Here is a 20,476-nt window from a genome sequence, read left to right as displayed (position 1 = left end):
AAAAAAAAAAAAAAAAAACTCTGACACACCACTTGACAATTACTGTTCTAAACTTAGTATCCCAATCTTTCCTAGCTGGTAAGATTTTTTGAAGACTACCAGCTGGTCGTTCTAACTAACATGTACCTAACACTTTATGAGGCTAAATGAGGAAATAGGGACTGTGGAATCAGACATCTTGGGGTTCCCATTCCAGTTCTGTCATTTACCAACCATGTGATCTTGGGCAAGTCACCTTCTCTGGGTGTCTACAGATAAACATTGAATAAGGCAGTTGACATCAATTACCAATGTGATAAATTCTTACTCAGTGTTAGTGACATTCCTTGCCCTTTTGAAGCTTAATTTCATTTCTCTTTTCTAAGACCAGAGAATTTGAGGTTTTAGGTTGCCTGCCATTATTTATGTTATTAACATTTTGATACAATGAGAAACTTCAGCGGAGGCTCGGTGCCTATAGCTCAGCGGTTAGGGCACTGACCACATGCACCAGGGCTGGATGGAGTGTTTGACCCTAAACCTAAACCTACTAAATAAACAAACAACAATAATAAAAAGTAGCCAGGTGTTGTGGTGGGCTCCTGTAGTCCCAGCTAAAAGGGAGGCTGAGGCAAGAGAATCACTGGAGCCCAAGAGTTTGAGGTTGCTCTGAGCTGTGATGCCACAACACAGCACTCTACCGAGGGTGACATAGTGAAACTGTCTCAAAATAAAATAATGATGAAAAAAGGAATTTCATAGCTAGGCGTTGTGGTGGGCACCTGTAGTCCCAGCTACTTGGGAGGCTGAGGCAAGACAATTGCTTAAGCCCAAGAGTTAGAGGTTGCTATGAGCTGTGACACCATGGCACTGTACCCAGGGCAGCAGCTTGAGATTCTGTCTCAAAAAAAAAGGGGGCGGGGGGCAGCACCTATGGCTCAGTGAATAGGACACTGGCCTCATGTACCGCGCTCGGGTGGCAGGTTCAAATCCAGCCCCAGACAAACTGCAATAAAAAAAATAGCCGGGCGTTGTGGCGTGTCTGTAGTCCCAGTTTCTCGGGAGGCTGAAGCAAGAGAATTGCCTAAGCCCAGGAGCTGGAGGTTGCTGTGAGCTGTTACGCCACAGCACTCTACCAAGGGTGACAAAGTGAGATTCTGTCTCTCAAAAAAAAAAGGAAACTAGTGGATCTTTATAGAACTTCTCTACTCTTTTCAAGAAGTAGTTGCATTACCTATAACTGAATGGATAGCTTGAGGAAATCTTTTAATAATCTGACTTGACCTTGTATTAACAGTTGCAATAAGGATACCCCACTAACATTTGGCTGACTCTGGAAATACCGTGTTTCTAAATGTGCGACTAGCTTTCTAATTTTTCCCGAGTAAGCTGCTTGTATATATGGAGTTGGCTGTGTTTTCCTCACAGTCTCACAGAATAATGAGACACACAGCATAATGTTTATAGAGAATCTGGAACAAGCCTCAGCGCCTGCTGGAATCACCTCAACTCTGGCTTGTCCTCCTTGTCAACAACCGGTCAGGTTTTACATTGGACTGGCTTCTTGTGTCTTTAGCAATAATCTGGTTTCAAACTAATTAGTTAAAAAACATTCAGGCCTCGATGAAGTGTCTAAGCCCTGATGCTGCCCGAGTTGCCTTTTGCTTCTAGGTTACTGGTTTTTATTTTTAGTCTCCCATTTTCAGAGGTGTGAGTGGTTCGGCTCAGAGGTAGCTGTATTCTTAACAATCCATCTTACAACAAGTTCCCTGTGAAAATGGGGACATGAAATGTTTAAGTAACTTCCTCTGCAGAAACAGGCCTTCACTAGGCGCTCACTGAATGTTCACTGAGCTAATAAACGGGATATTAAGCAGACAGATGACCATTGCTAGCATTTGTTAGCTACCATATTAAAGTTGGAAGTCTGACAGTCAGAAAACTATTTCTCTCACACACACAATTTAAAACAATTATATTTCCCAGTTGTGTGGTTTGCCTGGCTCAGCAAGGTGGTACAGTTGCTTTAAGACGCCAGCCATGGCCAGAGTCATCTGAAGGCTCACACTTGGGCTACATTGGCCTCTTCACACCTGTGCCAGGGGTTCAGCTGACAGCTTGGGCCAGCCAGGCGACTGATGTGGAATGTCTACCTAACAGCTCAGTTGTGCGCCTGCCACTGTCCCCCCATCTCCTGCTTCAGCAACCTCTGAACATGGCTCTCAACAAGAGCAGCAAGGTGCTTCCTCGCCCCACATGATGCAGGAAGCACAAGGCTGCACTTGCAGACGGCCCAGAGCCTTCTAGTGGCTACTGGGCTCCCCTGGCATTCAACTAAGTCAAGCAGGGTTCTCTACCAAAGGACTGTTAACTGTACACTGCAGATCTCTGAGGGAGAAATGGAATAGTAATAATCACCAGTTTTTGATAGCAACCCTCCCAACTTCTGCCCAAATAGTGAGGCATGTGCTTAGAAAACACTGTTCTAACAGATTCATTCGTTCATAAAAATTTGAGAATCTCCTACTGTATGCCCTCTTGAAAGCTCTTTTGAAGGTACTTTATGAAGTGTGGGGAAAAGACTATGCTGGAATCCTTTAGTTGGGCAGGGAGCTGGACCCAGTGTGATCAGATTAAGTAGTATTTCAGAAAACAGTTCATTCTTCTGGTGATCTGTGTTCAACTACTGCATGTTTCTTCTCTGTTCCTTACTTTTCAGTCTGCCATTTCCAAGCTGTCATGGAAATTAAGACCTGTGCTCTTCCACAGCTTAATACCCTGAGTCTGTTTCCTCACCATGGAATTGGGATGAGCGATACTGTTTAAATCTGTAGAATAAATCTAAGAATAGAGTCTTACATAGAATATGCTACTGAGGTAGCAAAACCAATTCACAGAAATCCAGAAAGCATTTTGACAACTTTAGCATCTAGCTGCTAAGGAAACCCAGTCTTAGTGTTTTGTTATTAAGACTAACATATGAATAACCTAAAACTTGATTGCAATACTTAAGAGGGCCTAGTGCATCAGAGATGGTGGCTTAATGCAGAGGGAAAATATGGACAAAAATTCTGAGTAAAGTGGGGTAAGGAACTGTTATGTCTTACTTCGAGACAACTGTGATAAGTTCCAAATAAATTTAATATTAGCCTTAAATTGAAATTTGCCCTCATTCTTTCTTTAAAATTTTTGTTAGTCATCCTAAGGATATTTTCATAAAATTGTTTGCTGTTAACTTTCCTCAAGAGTGGGGAAAAAACAATTCGGAGAGGAAACAAAGTTCTAGACAGAGAGAACTGTGCCTATTTAATTTCTTAATACAGTCTGAGTCTTAAATATATATTATGTAAAATTTGAAATCAACATTTTCATAATAATTGAGGTATGTTTGAATATCCATCCCTGTGTCGGCTCGCACCTGTGGCTCAACAGATAAGGTGCCAGCCACATACACCTGAGCTGGTGGATTTGAATCCAGCCTGGGTCCAGGCCCGCCAAACAACAGTGTCGGCTGCAACCAAAAAAAAAATAGCTGGGCATTGTGACAGGCACCTGTAGTCCCAGCTACTTGGGAGGCAGAGGCAGGAGAATCGCTTGAGCCCAGGAGTTGGAGGTTACTGTGAGCTGTGATACCACAGCACTCTACCCAGGGCAAGGGCTAGAAGCTCTGTCTCAAAAAACAAAAAAAAGTTTACTTTAAAAAAAAAGAAGGCTCGGCACCTGTGGCTAAAGTGGCTAAGGTGCCAGCCACATACACCTAAGGTGGCGGGTTCAAATCCAGCCCAGGCCTGCTAAATAACGATGGCTGCAACCAAAAAATAGCCGGGCATTGTGGTGGGCGCCTGTAGTCCCAGCTACTTGGGAGGCTGAGGCAGGAGACTCGCTTGAGCCCAGGAGTTGGAGGTTGCTGTGAGCTGTAATGCCACGGCACTCTACCCAGGGGGACAGCTTGAGGCTCTGTCTCAAAAAAAAAAAAAAAGAATTTCCCTGTGTCAGCTGTTTGTGACTCACCAGATAGCCCTTTAAGGGCCACAATAGAATCCTTGCAAAACCTTGACTGTCCATCCATATCCCCAAGTTTGACATACTCTTTCACTCTAATATAAAATACTTTTGTCTTCTCCACAGAATGTGAATGGCATAAAGTACCACGCTAAGAATGGCCACAGAACACAGATACGTGTCCGCAAACCATTCAAATGCCGATGCGGGAAGAGTTACAAGACAGCTCAGGGCCTGCGGCACCACACAATCAATTTCCATCCCCCGGTGTCGGCTGAGATTATCAGGAAGATGCAGCAATAACATGCTGGTCATAACTGTGCCAAGAAATCCTCACCAGCAGTTGCTAATTTTGAAAACAGCCACCTTTTTTCAGGGGAAGCATTCGGCAACCCTTTAAAGAAAAAGAATTAAAATGCATGCTTTAAATTTTTTCTGTAATTTTGGAATGATGTATCTTTGTAGAGTTAATGATTTTGTACATTTGCACATGTAATCATCATACCTATTTTCATTACTTTGATATAAGGTGCTAAACAAAAAAAAGCTCTAGGTTCTTCAGCACATTTCCCCCAAAACAAAATAAAATTGAGGGCATGTTGCATATTGTTTAGTTGTACTGCAGTGGTATCAACTGGGGGGGAGGAGGGGCTGGCACTGAGATTTTTTTTTTCAAGATTGTAATGTGATTGAAGTTTTTCAACACATCAACTCACATTTGTTCAAAACCAAAATACCTTCATTATCAAACTGGTTACCATGCCTTACATAATGGAGTTAGTATTTGTGAGTAGAAAGACTTTAGGTAATGGAAATATAAATAAGAAAAAATGTTTAACATAATATGCTAAAAATATTTTCATATTTAAATAACATACATGAAAGGTGTGCTTTCTGTGTTTTATATTATCCTGCAAGTCCTTTTGCCCTTTAAAAAGTTGAAAAATCTTGCCATCTGACTTACCAATCATTTCACTGTTTTAAGTGGCATTTTTTGTACAAAATAGTCTATTCAGTTCATTCATTAACACATTTGTTGGAGTGCCTGGTGCAAGGGATTCAATTTATGCCTATTGATATTTGTGGACCAAGATACCAGTTGAGTGAAATGCATTTCCCTGAAATCTGTTAGAACACATTGAAATATACTTTTCAGTGCAAAGTCTGTGTGTGTGAAATTTAGTTCTATCTTTACCTTCGGATGAGGTTTTAAAGCACTTTGTAGTTCTCTATTGCCAACAAGTTAATGTTTATGTGTTGCCAATTCTTGCAGCTGCTGCCCTACCAAACCTGTGGGTTGCAATTCAGAATGAAAATTCTAAGCATGTTTCAAAGAGAACATTTCTGTTAAGACCCCCAATTGCCTCTTCGTGCTCATTTTGTTTCCGAGACTTTTTTAAAAGGCACTTTCCTCATCACACTGTAGACGTCTACATTCTTATCAGAAATGTCTGTTTAGCTTTATAAACATTTTGCTGAAATACGAAAATGAGCCTTATTGACAATTAAGTGCTTCTTGCAGCAGGTGGTCAAAGAAAAGAGTGACTAATACGACCATTTAGAGTAACCTACATCTGGACCATTCCTGAAGTTTTTCCTCACCGACAGTACCATCATGCCTTGAGTGTTCTTTTCTCCCAAGTGCTATTCCTTGAACACAAGAGTTTACCAGTTGCCTAATTATGCAATAAAAATTGCTTTGAGACAGCTAACTGCCCCACAGAACAACCTGGTGAAAAGCAACTCAAATTGCTCATAAAATACGTTTCTTCCCATGTTCCCACTGGATGAAATATTACATTAGCTGGGAAGCAAGGGTCCCTCCTCAGTTTTCACACATTTTCAAAGGATGACAATTGTGTTAGCCAGATGAGTAAGCTTCTAATATTCCTAAGCTCTAAATCCCTCATAATGAGGGATATTAAAGTATTTATAAAGACACTGCCCTCTAAATATTTCCTCAGATCTCTGAAGAGTATGGTCTTGGTTCTGGATATACAGTGTTATCCTATGTTTAAGAGGGTGATCCAGACATGAAAAGCAACTAGTTGGTGCATAAGAAGGCCCTACTTGGCTATTTCTTATCTACCTACAATTGATTAAAAAAATTTTTAGGCCAGCAATTATTTAGCTTCGCTCCTTCTAGTGCAAGAAACTGCAGGCTGGATCAGTAGTTCATCAGCTAAACAGTCATAAAATAGTCATTGTGCATGTTAAATTTCTTTCAATAATAAAGCAAATTCCAATTTCTATTTACTTATTCATTGTGACAGTATTACTAAACAGGTAAGGATGGGAATATTTTATTATACCGTGTATAGTGAATGTATTGTACTGTGTCTGTGAAAACTGTGCTTTAAATTATATTTTCATATGTTTTGTTGGGGACAGAGCACATTAAGTTTGAAAGCAACAGAGGTTTGTTTTAGAACTGAAGGCAACTTTATCAAAATTTCTGTCAAGAAAAGCTGCTTATAAATGTAATGAAATCAATTTAAAATAAACTGCCTCTGACCCAAAATAAACATGGCTCTTTATTTTCCTTATTGTCCATTATGAGAACAGCATTAACTTTACCATGGAAACACTGAATAACATCTTCATTTGGTGCTTTGTTCTCGGACTGTAACAGATTTTGTTCCCTTAAGCTTTTACTTAGACTGCATTATTTTTCCAGTTTCCTTAACCCTGGTAACTATTTATAAAAAAAAAAGTTCTATGCTGCTGGGTGGCACTTGTGGCTCGAAGGAGTAGGGCGCCAGCCCCATATGCTGGAAGTTGCCAGTTCAAACCCAGCCCCAGCCCAAAAAAAAAAAAAAGTTCTATGCTGGTAAGACAACAGTTTCATTTCTCTTAATAGTAATAATCAAGAGATACTTTTAGGTTAACATGGTCCATAGTTATTAACTGCAACCAAAAAAAAAAAAGTTCCTATCTTACTTGAATGTATTCTGGTGATAACAGCCTACCAGGACGGAGTCATCAATGCTACTGCCTCCTAGGACTGGCATGTACTAAGAGCTAGCATCTGGATGTCCTAGACTCAAAAACTTTTTAACAGATTCCAAAATACACAAATTCTGCTTCTACAAACATGACATGATAAGGTATGAGGCCTGACAAGTTCGTGAACTCATCCTAGAAAAAGTGCTACATACCTCACTGCTGAGTATCACTATGGTCACCTTTTAAGTGACCATTCACCAACAACAGCGCCTAGTCCATCTTTCCAAGCTACTTTGGAACTCTCTTTTCTGGAATGACCATCAGAGCTGTTGTCCTACAGCACACAAAACAAGCAACAACTGATCACCACATGTCCATATGAGCACAGTTGAGACACTGATAAGCTGTGGACCTTACCAACATAAGTGCACAGTGGCAAGTCTGTGAACTTAACTGTCAGACCTCATATGACAACAGCTGGTCATCAAAGGTGACTGCAGCAATATTCAGCAATGAGGTATGTAGCACTTTTTCTAGGATAAGTTCATGATCTTATCAGTCCCTGTACATAGTTCACATATGGCACCCAAAAATACCACCAGGTCTGTAAGTATTAGATAAACATCTTAAATAGCTAGTTTCCTCAGAATCAAAATACATCTATCTATAAAAGCAACAAAATCAACAGTTGATTTTAAACTCAATACATACATTTTTATAAAAGTAAAGGAATACAGTTTAGAAGTACTTTTAAAGGCTCAACCCCCCAAAATATGCTCAAGAGTCTAGGTTAATGAAAAACTATGGCAAATAAATTTGACAACAGTGATATTACAGACCTCTGAAAATGTGTCTTCTTTAATGTTAATGAGAGCACTATACAGCAGAGACATTAACTCAAATATTACTTTGTTTTGGGCTTATGCATTATATTTTTAATCACTGAGAACATTTCAAATGTATATACTCATCAGGAAAATGTGAAAGATACTAATACATACACCATGATTTAATGCCACAAACATCACTGTTAATGAAATCATTCAATATGAAAATAATTATACTGAATATACCATGTTCCATTTTCCTATTAGGTATAAATACAACTTGAAGCTGGTTTAAAAATAATCATTTAGGTTATCAAATTTTTTGCCCTGCAATTAACAAAATGTTTTCCATTAAATCCTAAAGGCAACATTTCACATACAAAAAGGATATCTGCAAGCATATGATTCTACTCTATACTAATGTCAGTTCCAGTCTCACTATATCACCCTCAGTGGAGTGCCATGGCATCACAGCTCACAGCAACCTCAAACTCTTGGGCTTAAGCGGTTCTCTTGCCTCAGCCTCCCAAGTAGCTGGGACTACAAGGCAACTGCCACAACACCCAGCTATTTTCTTTTTGTTCTTGTTGTAGTTATCATTGTTGTTTAGCAGGCCTGGGCAGGGTTCGAACCCACCAGCACTGGTATATGTGGTCAGTGCCCTAGCCACTGAGCTATGGGCACTGAGCCCATGCAGTTCCATTTCTAAAGATTAAAAAACTATCATTCATGAGTTTTAATGGAACTTTCTATACTCAAAGAATTACTTCACACAGCTGTTAGTGATAAATGATTTTTATTACATAATACTTAGTAGTCATGCTCAAATTAAACAGAAACTGAATATTCTGAAGAATCTAGTACACTAATACATATTTTCAGAGCACTAATTAAAATAATTCCTGTATCCCTTACACAATTTTGCAAACATGGGAATAAATAAAGATAATAAACACACAAGAACTTTTCTCAAAGCAGGTAAGAGTAACACAGGTTAAAATTATATTTATTGATAAGCCAAAGATTAACCCTGACTCTAGTTAACACCAAACTCAAAAGTAGCTCTTGGTCAGAAAGTATAATAAAGAGTAGGTGAAAGTGATGTGTGTGGTCTCCTCACTGGTCTATTTGAGATGATTTTTGGGGGGGGGTTAACTGCTAAACTATCTTAATTCAAAATAAAAAGTAACTAGTCAAAATTTAGAACATTCTGATCAAAATGGGTCTGAACATGCCTTTCAAACCCCTGCTGGTCATAATCAGGAGGGAACTGCTCGCTGCACATTGGGCACACCTTCCAGTGACTTTCAACATGTTCTTCAAACTTGCTCTGATCATAGTTGGGAGGGAACATTAATTCACAGAGGGGACACTTCTTGTGAACATCAAAGCTTGAGGAGAAAGGAAAATGAAAGAATTACATATTATCTAATAAATTTGTAACAGTAATTCTCAATATATAAACAAAGTTACATTTATCTAGTTAGCTGATATTCATACTAAACAATTTACCTTCAAAATCTATAGTTACTCCAATAACCTCTTTTTCTGCTTCTAAATGCTTGCTGTAAACAACTGAATAGCCCATTTGTAAAGCCTCTAAATTTAGTTTTATAATTAGGTTGACAATAAAAGACACTTTTCCCCCATTAAAATCCCCTAATCCAATTGCATTATGTGAAATAAGTCTTAGTGTCGAGAGTTCTTCAATTGTTAACTAACAGAAAATGTTTTTTGTAAAATAATAATAAATACAACTCATATGTTCCTGACGGTGCTAAAACAAAAGATCTCAAAGGATTCCATACATCAGAATCAGCCAAGGACATGCTAATAAAACACATCTGTATATTACTGGACCCTAACACCTGGAGTTTCTGGTTCAGGAAGCCACGCCCTAAGCATTTACATTCCTAACAAATTCCCAGGGACTACACTTTCAGAACCACTGGACTATATAATCCAAATTCTAAAACAGAAAAATTACCTGGAATCAAAGCAAAAGCCTGTCCCATGGCCACGTAAATGCTGACTTGGAAGATCAGGAGCCGTAGGCACATTCTCATCTTCCTAGGGAAAAAACAATTTTGCAACTTTTAAATAAAACCAAATATAAATTGACATTATAAAGGAAGATTATACTTCAAGGAAAAAAAATTTTTTTTTTTTTTTTTTTGAGAGTCTCAGTCACCCTTCGAAGAGTACCATGGAATCATACATCCTGGCTCACAGCAACCTCACACTCTTGGACTCAAGCAATCTTCTTGCCTCAGCCTCCCAAGTAACTGGGACTAGGCACCCGCCACAACACCTGGCTACTTTTAGAGGTGGGGGTGGGGGTGGGGGTGTCTCACTCTGGCTCAGGCTGGTCTCAAACTGCTGAGCTCAAGCAATTCATCCACCTCGGCTTCCCAGAGTACTAGGATTATAAGCGGGATTATAAGCCACTTTTATCTCAACTGTCATTTAATTAGACTTTTAAATATGTTTGAAAGTGAACTTCACAGAGTAATTTACTACAGACTAACAGTCTGACCTTGAAATAAAAAGCAGTGCTCACTGGAATACACACACACCACACCTGTGTGTATAAATGAAGCAGAGAGCAGAATGTTTCAAATCTACATATGTATATAGGTAACTTCACTGACTTTAAAAAAAAGTCATTCTATAGACGATGACCACTTTCACAAACACCTTAAGACTGCATTATTGTTCAATTATTCTCATTTAATTTAACTTATTAAGTATGAAATGTCCGATTTCCCTAAGTACTGTTTTACAGCTGATACCTCTGACATTTCGACATTTTTATTGTGAAAGTTTGTCCTCATTCTTTCAAATGCATTTTTTGACTTGCGATTATCTAATTTTTCTTACAGCAATTTTTATGAAATCATGCATAAGTGAAAAATTTGTTGTTACTTTCAAATATGAGTTATACCATGGGACCAAATGTAGCAGACAGCTCAAAATATCAAGGAAGTGTTTGGGAAGGATAAAGCTAATGAACGTATAGCACACTGATAGTTTGAGAAGCTCCTTTCTGGTGATTTTAATCTTGAAAATGAGTAGCATGGGTGCCTGAGACCAAGGTGGATAATGATGAGTTGAAAGTCGTAGGGGCAGTGAGTCCATCTTGACATATGGGTGATTTAGCAGCTGGGTTCAACCTTACTATTCCAATAACATTGGACCATTTGAAATAAATTGGCTGGTAAAGAGGCTAGATAGCTGGATTCTGCATGAATTAAACAAGCATCAGAAGAGAAATTATCTCAAAGTTTGCCTCTCTTTGCTGTCATGGCATAAAGTCAAACCATCTACACTATATTGTTATATGTGATGAAAAATTAATTCTTTTTGACAATCACAAGCATTTGGCACAATGGATGGATAACCAAAAATACATCAAGAAAAGCTAATGGTATCTATTTGGTGGACCAGTTTCATGAAATCAATTACAGAATATGTCTACTGCAACTAACTGGATGGCATGATGAGGATGCTTGCGATTAAGCAGCCAAGATTGGCCAAGAGACACAGGCCAATCCTTCTGTAGGGACAACCTTCAACCACGATGCAGAAACAACACTGCTCTAGGGGTAGTGCCTGTGGCTCGGTGAGTAGGGTGCCAACCCCATATTACCAAGGGTGACAGGTTCGAACCCGGCCCTGGCCAAACTGCAACAACAACAAAAAATAGCCAGGCACTGTGGTGGGCGCCTATAGTCCCAGCTACTCGGGAGGCTGAGGCAAGAGAATCGCTTAAGCCCTAGAGCTTGAGGTTGCTGCAAGCTGTGATACCACAGCACTCTACTGAGGGCAACAAAGTGAGATTCTGTCTCTTTAAAAAACAAAACAAAACAAAACACTGCTCTAACTACAGAAGTCGGACTTGGAAACTCTGTCACCCATGATATTCACCAGACCGTGTGCCAACTGACTACCACTTCTAGGCTTTCAACCACTTCTTAAAAGGAAAAATCTTTAATTCTCAACAAGCTTTAGAAAACACCTTGTGCAATTTCATTGCCACTTGCTCTCCAGGCTTCATAAAAGAAGAAAACCTGAGGCAAGAGGACTGTTTAAACCCAAGAACTGGGGGTTGCCATGAGCTGTACTGCTACAACACTCTAGTCAGGGTGCCAGAGTGAGATTTTTTTCTCCCAAAAAAAAATTAAGATGGTAAAGCTATCAATAGTTTAGGTGCATACTTTGATTAATTGTACTGCTTGAGATATAATAAATTTTCTATTTACAATTGGACATTTCATATTTAATGGCCTAAATAAAAAATACATGTAACTGTTAATTTGCAAGAAAATACAAGTCTCTTTACAAGATACATCCATGACATGATATACAGAAATCCTAATTAAAGGAAAATAAAGCTATGTCTGAGTTTGTATGTGTATGTTCTTGGGCACACACCGGCAAATTCAACTAAAAAACAAATGTTAGGGCAGCGCCTGTGGCTCAAAGGAGTAGGGCGCTGGTCCCATATGCTGGCAGTAGCCAGTTCAAACCCAGCCCTGGCCAAAAAAATTGCAAAAATAAAATATGTTAAAGCAAAACCAAATAATGAATACAAGCCTCAAAACCATAGAGCAGCAGCTCTCAACCTTCCTAATACCTCAACCCTTTAATACAGTTCCTCATGTTGTGGTGACCCCCAACCATAAAATTATTTTCGTTGCTACTTCATAACTGTAACTTTGCTACTGTTATGAATCATAATGTAAATATCTGACATGCAGGATGTATTTTCATTGTTACAAAGGGGTCGTCCTGACTCACAGGTTGAGAACTGCTGCCCTAGTGGAACAAAATTCATAATCAGAAAGAAATCATCTTAATGACTTAGAATCCCATACCTCTATTCTACTGATCACTTTTTAGAGATCTGTACATTGCTACGTCAACAGCCAAACACAGAATCTAAACCCTGAATTCAGCCACATCATCTAAATTGCCCATCTGCTTTCCTCTCAGCTTTCAGCTGCGTTCATGCCATGATCTAATAGCACAGAAGCAGGTATAAGGAAGGTATAGGCACTGATGAAAATCCTTATGTTCCTGGGTGGTTATGCTTGCTTGCTACAGAGCTGTTATTAGTGAGCTAGTCTAGTGTGTCACAGGAAGAGGACCCAAAAAGTATATATAGTGTGAAATGCAAAGTGAGCAAATAAACTAGTTATTGGCTATCAATTTCCCCCCATGAAAGGTAAAAGGAGTTAAGAGGTTTTTTCCTCCACATTCATCACATGAGAAAAATTTTTTTTAACTTTTTGAGAAAATGTTTTTGTTTCCATATGATTCCTGTAAGATATGAGTTAGCAAAAAGAAACATGACAGATAACCTAATAGAGGGTTGAGAAACTGGAGGATAAAACACAAATACTCTTTACCTACTTCAAAAATTAAATATTTAAATAACTAAACTCCAGACAGTTTTTAAATTTGTATAATGAAAGGAGATGATACAACAGTTGAATCTGCTAAGCTCAGTACTTAGGACAGTAAATTTTGATTCTATATCAGGTTACTTTAGATCTCGGATTTAGGCCTTTCAGAAATAATATTTAAAACACTGAACTTTAATGACTATAAAATAGTAGTAGAGATAATGAGCGAAATTTGTCATTTTTTTAAAAATTCAAAACTGTGAAACCCTGCAGAAATTAATTACAAGAGACAAAATAGGGCACATCTTGATATTCTGCATTTTAAAATTCTTAATAACAAATATTTAAAATAAAATCAACTTTCTAGGAGCCAAAAATAGAAGTATCTCATAACCTCCTTCCCCTGTTTTATAAAATTTAAATCAATTTACTCTTTCACAAATCACTTAACAGTAGAGTTCATAGCCAAGGTGCCAAACTCAACCTTTCAGACATGTTAACCCTGCTGATTAAACACCTAAAGTGGAAAAAAAAAAAGCAAGTGCAATTTTTGTTTTTCTAAGCCATATATAATCTGGCAGAGATAACCCTATTATGATGTTATACTCTGTTACTGATTTTATTTTAGAAAGAGTTCCACTCAAAAATTATCAGTTTCAGCACTGAATGCTTCAAACTCAAAAGGATTTAACAGCAAATTTTATTTATTTACAGACTCTCATTCTGTTAACCCAAAGCTAGAATGCCACGGCATCAACCTAAGCTCAGAGCAACCTCAAACTCCTAGGTTCAAGAGATTCTCCTGCCTCGGCCTCCCAACTAGCTGGAACTATAGGCTCCTGCCACAAAGCCCAGCTAGTTTTTCCATTTTTAATAGAGACAGGGTCTCACATTTACTCAGGCTGGCCTTGAACTCTTGAGCTCAAGTAGTAGTTCACATGCTCCAGTGTCCCAGAATGCTAGGATTACAACACCCAGTCCAAAGTCCAAAACCTTTTGAGTGCTAGCATGGGACTCAAAGAAAATGTTTACTAAAGCATTTCAGATGTTCAGTTTAAGGATAGCTCAACCAGTAAGTATAATGCAAATATTCTAAAATCTGAAATCCAAAGTACTTCTGCCCCTAAGAATTTTGGATAAGGAACACTCAACCAGTATCTGTTTCTTTTGGTATCGTACCTAAGAAAGCACTGTGTAATCTAAGATCACAAAGACTTACTTCTACATTTTGAGATTTATAGGTTAGCCCTTACATTTAGGTCCAATTTAATTTTTGTATTATAGTATGAGGCAGGGGTCTAATTTCATTCCTCCATCAGGTTCAATATACACTTTTCCCAGCACTATTTGTTCCAAAGATGATTCTTTTCCCATTGCTTTGTCCTGATATTCGATAAAAATAAATTTATTATATTTATATATAAATAGTTTATATATAAATTATATATAAAATATATAATAATCATATATTATTTTTATAAACAGAAAACTTATTAAAGTAAAACTTTAAAAAGACAATATATGAGGCTGAAGTGCCCATAGCTCAACAGTTAGGGCGCCAGCCACATGCACTGGGGCTGGAGGGTTTGAACCTAGCCCAGACGTCCTAACAATAATGACAACTACGACAAAAAAATAGCCAGATGTTGCGGCGGGTGCCTATAATGCCAGCTACTTGGGAGGCTGAGGCAAGAGAATCATTTAAGTCCAAGAGTTTGACATTGCGTGAGCTATGATGCTATAGCTCTCTACTGAGGGTGACATAGTGATACTGTCTCAAAAAAAAAAAAAAAAAAAAGACAATAAATGAAAAATGGCAAATTTGAAAAGGGCAAAAAACTTAAATGATATACTATGACAAATAGAAAACAGTCCTTGACTCTCCCAAACAGTGGTTCTCAAAAATTTTGGCATCACAGAACTTTCGTTTATTTATTTATTTATTTTATTTTTTGTGACAGAGTCTGACTTTGTCGCCCTTGGTAGAGTGCTATGGTGTCACAGCTCACAGCAACCTCAAACTCTTAGGCTCAAGCGATTCCCTTGTCTCAGCCTCCCTTATAGCTGTGTGCCCGCCACAAGGCCCATCTATTTTTAGAGACGGAGTTTTGCTCTTGCTCAGGATGGTCTCGAACTTGTGAGCTTAAGCAATCTGCCCACCTCAGCCTCCCAGAATGCTAGGATTACAGGTCTGAGCCACCGTGCCCGACCTCACAGAACTATTTAGAACCACAGACACTTCTGAGAATAAAAGGTAAAAACTCAGCAGTAATTAAAAAAATGTGTATCAGCAAAAATTGTCTTCAGCTTGTGGGTGCATAGTGAAGGACTCATGTGGAAAGCTGCAAACATAACCACATCCTAATAAAACATCTGAATCTTAAGTCTTTCAGAAACAGGGGGAGGGACAATGGTAGAAGGAAAACACTTAGCTAAGGCATGAGAACAACTAACTGGAAAGGAGGCTAGGCATCAAGGGAGGACAATTTAGGCTTGAATGGTAAGGTTAGGAAGTTTAGAGCAGTGCGTTCTAATCAGTATATGATCACCTAAAGACTTTGCTAAGTAGTTTGATGCTCAAGTAGGTCTGGAGAGCATGCATTTCCAACAAACTTCTAGCAGATACCACTACTACTGGTCTACAAGCCACTTTTTTTTTTTTTAGTAGCAAGGATTTAGACCATAGTTCCAAAAATTGGCTTTGAAAGGTAGCACATAATTTTAATTTTCTAAGGACATCATATCTGCAGAAATACACAGAAACAATCAAAGATGTTCTCCAACTAAAGGTAGTTTGACTTTATGATAGTGCAAAAGCAATACACATACTCCTCAATTTATAACAGGGTTATGTCATGATAACCAGTCATAAATTGAAAATAGTCTCTCTACGTATGATGGGTCTATCAGGCAGTAGTCAACAATCATGCTACATTCCTCTTCAATGTCTTTGAGAAGCTGAGTTTTTAGAGGCTGCTATGATACAAAGCAAGTGCCATGTGGAAATCACTGTGAAACAGGTAATGAGGGTGGTTTGTCCATTCTGATTACAAGGCTTGAGAAGTTATAGTGGCCAATGATCAGACACATCCCACTAGTAAATAAAAAATAAGAAGATTAACTTTTCTTTCAATTTATATGTACTATTTTTCAAATGGTTACTAAATTTGTTTGACTAGGAAAGAGAATAATTGATAGCTATTGTAAGTCCTCACTTAACATCACATCATAGAAAATATCTTGGAAATTGCAACTTTAAGCAAAACAGCTTATAGCGGTTCTCGAATAACATCATTTCTTTCAACACTGTCTCATGACACTGATGAGGGGGAAAGAATTAGTTTTATTAAGAGGTCATTTCACTTAAGCATATGTATGTCTAGGAATTTATATACAACATTAAATGAGGATTTACTGTAATTCTTTTAGCTTATGGGGTACTGTGAAAAAAATAATAACCTATCATACATCCCAAGGATACCAAGAACTAAGAAAGTATGGGAGTCTCTGGTTTAGTGTTTGATAAGTGGTTAAGACCACAGCTTCTACAGCTCCAATCTGATGTTCCAGTCTCATCTTTCCCCTTACCAGCTGTCTGATTTGGGGCAAGCTACTTAATGTCTTTCTGGTTTCCTCCACCATGAAATAGCAATAGTGATAGTTCCTACCTCACAGGACTGCTGTGAAGAATAAGTTACCATACTAAAGAATTTAGCTGACAAAGAGAGATAAATGTTTGCTGCCATCACCATTATCATAATTATGATATGCTAAGTTACTGCAATTATTAAATAAACGGGAGTCATAAAAAGACTTTTGATCTGATAGTTGACCACAGTTTCTGGTGCAGAAGGGAGGAGATATGGCAGGTGTAGGCATGGGATAAGCTGAAAGAAAAGGCCATCTTAACCCTGACTCAAAGGTCCTGGGGCCTGTGGCTGTTAATCACTCCCAGGGCAAAGAAAGATTTGAAAGAAGAGGTCAACTCCAACTTTCCTAATTATTACTAAAATTACTGATTAAAACACTTTATTTACAAGTTGATTTTTATTTTGCAACAACAAGAATTTCTTTAAGTTCTGAATGTACATTAAAATTACTCTATCTACTGTAAAAACCTTCTGATGACAAAGTAAAATTACTCAAAAGGTGTGCATATTAAGAGTCCTCCTTCTCATTACTAAATCTAAGATGTCAGCAAATGAGCACAAGACTCTAACACTACTTCTCATGGGTTTGCAGGAGGGCAGAGCACACGGACCAGAAAGAACATTCTGCTAATTAAACTGAAGCAGATGACTAGGGAAGAGAAGGGCTTGTCACATGTAACATCTGTGCCAAGAACGATCAGATTAAATATGCAAAATGTGAAGTAAAGGTGTGAAAAAGCAGTAAGATGATACTCTAGACCTTAAATAGGCTACAAAAGTTCTGACAGTTTTCCTAATTATTCCCAGTAATGGACACAGGAGGCCAAAAGGCAGGAGGGAGAAATACATTTTTCTCCATTATGGGTGTTGAGCACTAGGGCTAAAATCATGCCTGTCTGAACACTGATCAGTTTCTGCAAAGGTTAATAGCAATTAAATGCAGCAAACTAGATTAAATGAGAAACAGGTCATGATACCACTGTACTTGCAAAGAGCACGATAAAACATTTCCTTTAAATTCATCTCAATGCAAGGAAATCCAAAAAGAGTTGCTATGAAAAGAGCCTATTATCCAAAAAAGAGCTACTCTAAGGAAACAAACTTACCTATTAAACAGTGAAGAAATCTCTTAAACGGAATTTAAAAAATAATGACATGCTAGCGGCACCTGTGGCTTATTGAGTAAGGCGCTGGTCCCACATACCGAGGTTGGTGGGTTCAAGCCCCGCCCCAGACAAACTGTAGCAACAACAACAAAAAATAGCCGGATGTTGTGGCGGGTGCCTATAGTCTCAGCTGCTCAGGAGGCTGAACCAAGAGAATCACATATGCCCAAGAGCTGGAGGTTGTTATGAGCTGTGACGCCACAGCACTCCACCTAGGTCAACTAAGCGAGACTCTGTCTCTTAAAAAAATAATAATAATAATAATAATGACATGCTACACAAACTATCATCAGTATTGTGTTGCTGCCTGAGAATAAGAAATGCTACATAAATACTAAAGATGCCTAAAAGAGCACTATTCCGTAGTTTAGAAAACTACTAAATGACACTTCTTTTTCTGGCAAGGATAATAAAAGACTCCCACCTCGTATCTAAAGTGGAATATAAATGCTAAACTAAAAAAATGTATACTGAAGCATAATACTATCATTAACACTTTGCTTTTTCCAGCCTAGTACATCTACATTCAAAAGAATATAGTAAGTTACTTAGTTAACTACCTGGCAACTACAATATTCTGATATCATTCTCTGCACTTAATCTTTTACTTCAATATATAAATCCTAAAGTATAAGCCTGAAGCCTATCGGTACATTTTTCAAACTTAAATATAAGCAGCATTTTCCAAAAATCAAGTAGGCAATAGTGTACAGACACTCCTTCCACTCACATGGCCACACCCTTAACTCTCTAAGTCAGACAGAAAATAAAATGGACAGGACAAGGGAAATTCAATTTACTTTGCTATCCTCGGGGTCTTCTAAGCCATCAGGCCGACTAAGGTTTCGAGCAGGCTGGCTGCAGACAACATTGTCTTCCAGTCCCCAAGAGGGGACTCTCACAGGAGGCCTTTGAATTTCATCTGGGTAAAAAGCACCATCTGCTCCATCTGTAATAAAAATTTTGGAAGAATAGGGTGAAACCGATTACTACAATTACCATCACTATGTATAGATATGACAAGCAAAATATAAACACATACTTTGGTGCCTAAAAAATGAATGTTTTTAACCCAGTTGATTTTTAAAATTGTGAACTGTATATAATAAGCAAACAGACTACTCATTTCATGTGCATCACCTCTGAAAGAGGCCAGTTACAGTGTTAAACATGAAAACTGCTAATTACACAAAGTTTCTCTCAGAGTTGATTATATTAGCAGTTCTCCATGAACATATAAACTAACAAATCCCCCTCCAGATTTAGCTAACCCCAAATCAAAAATACTTTAATGACCTCTTGTTTCCTGTGTCACATAAGGATTACCATATTGCAGAACTGGCTGTGCATTTGGCAGTGCAGGAATGTGACCATTTTGTTCAGGGCACGTGCTAAGACACTGTAAGACCTGCTGAGGACTCTGGGAATGCTGACCTTCCATTTTCCTTTCAGCCTGATTTTCTACACTCCCTTTTATTTCCTAAAATTAACAAAAAACACAGATAAGCAAAGCAACCAAATACTTCATAAGAAAGGCAATATTAAACATTTAGCCAAAATGTAACAATAAAATTATTTCCCTATTACACAGCTGGAATGCAGCTAGAAGCCAGCTGGACAGGCTGGCTCTCAACTTCTCATTACTATACTTGCTCTCAGTCAAAAGGCCAAGAAGTGATTCAACTTCTCATAAATGTACCTTCCACATATAACAAAATCAGAAAGCAGGATAAAGTCCAATGTACTTTCAAGTTTACTGATGAGAAAGCACCCTTTCTTTAGATTTAATTTATGGGAAACTGACTCTTGCATTTTAGTTTTAATTCTTAAAAAAAGAACAACAGATTGCTTCCCTAGTGAAGTCTAATACTTAACATTAAAAAAAAACTAATCTGTATAATCTTGTTCAAAATATAGAGAAAGAAATATTTCCCAACTTGTTTTATAAGGCTAGTATTATTCTGATACCAAAACCAAACAAGGACATCACAAAAAAACTATAAACCTCTTCCTTCATAAATACCAATGTTAACTTACTAATAAATCAAACCCAACTGAGCAGTGCCCTTAACTCAGTAGGTAGGGTACCGGCCACATATACCAAGGCTGGCAGGTTCGAACCCAGCCAGCTAAACAATGATATCTGCAACAAAATAAAAAATAGTTGGGCATTGTGGCAGGTGCCTATAGTCCCAGCTACTTGGGAGGCTGAAGCAAGAGAATCACTTAAGTCCAAGAGTTTGAGGTTGCTGTGAGCTATGACACCATAGCACTTTACTGAGAGTGACATAGTGAGACTCTGTCTCAAAAAAAAAAAAAAATCGAACCAAACAGAATTTTAAAAAATCATGACCCCATACGCATTTTATTACAAGAATACAAAGTTTAACATCCTAAAACTAATCAATGTAATCCACCACGTTAAAAAAGGGGGAGGGGGGCGGCTGATCATTATAAGAGATGCCAAATATATATATATATATATATATATATATATG

The 20,476-nt window shown here is 38.1% G+C and overlaps 2 protein-coding genes across 5 annotated transcripts in view; one reads left to right on the top strand and one right to left on the bottom strand.

Annotated features, from left to right (window-relative positions):
- JAZF1 (JAZF zinc finger 1) overlaps nucleotides 1-6,502 on the top strand; it is a 344,775-nt gene extending 338,273 nt beyond the window's left edge. The window contains exon 5 of the mRNA XM_003788537.2: nucleotides 4,108-6,502. Coding sequence (XP_003788585.1) covers nucleotides 4,108-4,284 — 177 coding nt within the window. The 3' untranslated portion in view covers nucleotides 4,285-6,502. The remainder of the gene's footprint in view (nucleotides 1-4,107) is intronic.
- Nucleotides 6,503-8,733: 2,231 nt separating this feature from the next.
- TAX1BP1 (Tax1 binding protein 1) overlaps nucleotides 8,734-20,476 on the bottom strand; it is a 101,982-nt gene continuing 90,239 nt past the window's right edge. For 2 of the 4 annotated variants that reach the window (XM_003788536.2, XM_023512486.1), the window contains exons 15-18: nucleotides 19,275-19,458; nucleotides 18,779-18,927; nucleotides 9,742-9,824; nucleotides 8,904-9,145 (exon numbers count right to left, since the gene is read on the bottom strand). In XM_003788536.2, the coding sequence (XP_003788584.1) occupies nucleotides 8,944-9,145; nucleotides 9,742-9,824; nucleotides 18,779-18,927; nucleotides 19,275-19,458 (618 nt within the window). In that variant the 3' untranslated portion in view covers nucleotides 8,904-8,943. Of the gene's footprint in view, nucleotides 9,146-9,741; nucleotides 9,825-18,778; nucleotides 18,928-19,274; nucleotides 19,459-20,476 lie in introns of all 4 variants that reach the window. The other 2 variants (XM_012804368.2, XM_023512487.1) reach the window with 2 other exon arrangements.

The sequence above is a fragment of the Otolemur garnettii genome, unplaced genomic scaffold (genome assembly GCF_000181295.1).
Source record: "Otolemur garnettii isolate 467f Iridium unplaced genomic scaffold, OtoGar3 scaffold00028, whole genome shotgun sequence".
NCBI lineage: Eukaryota > Metazoa > Chordata > Mammalia > Primates > Galagidae > Otolemur > Otolemur garnettii.
This window is presented reverse-complemented; position numbering and strand designations above follow the sequence as displayed.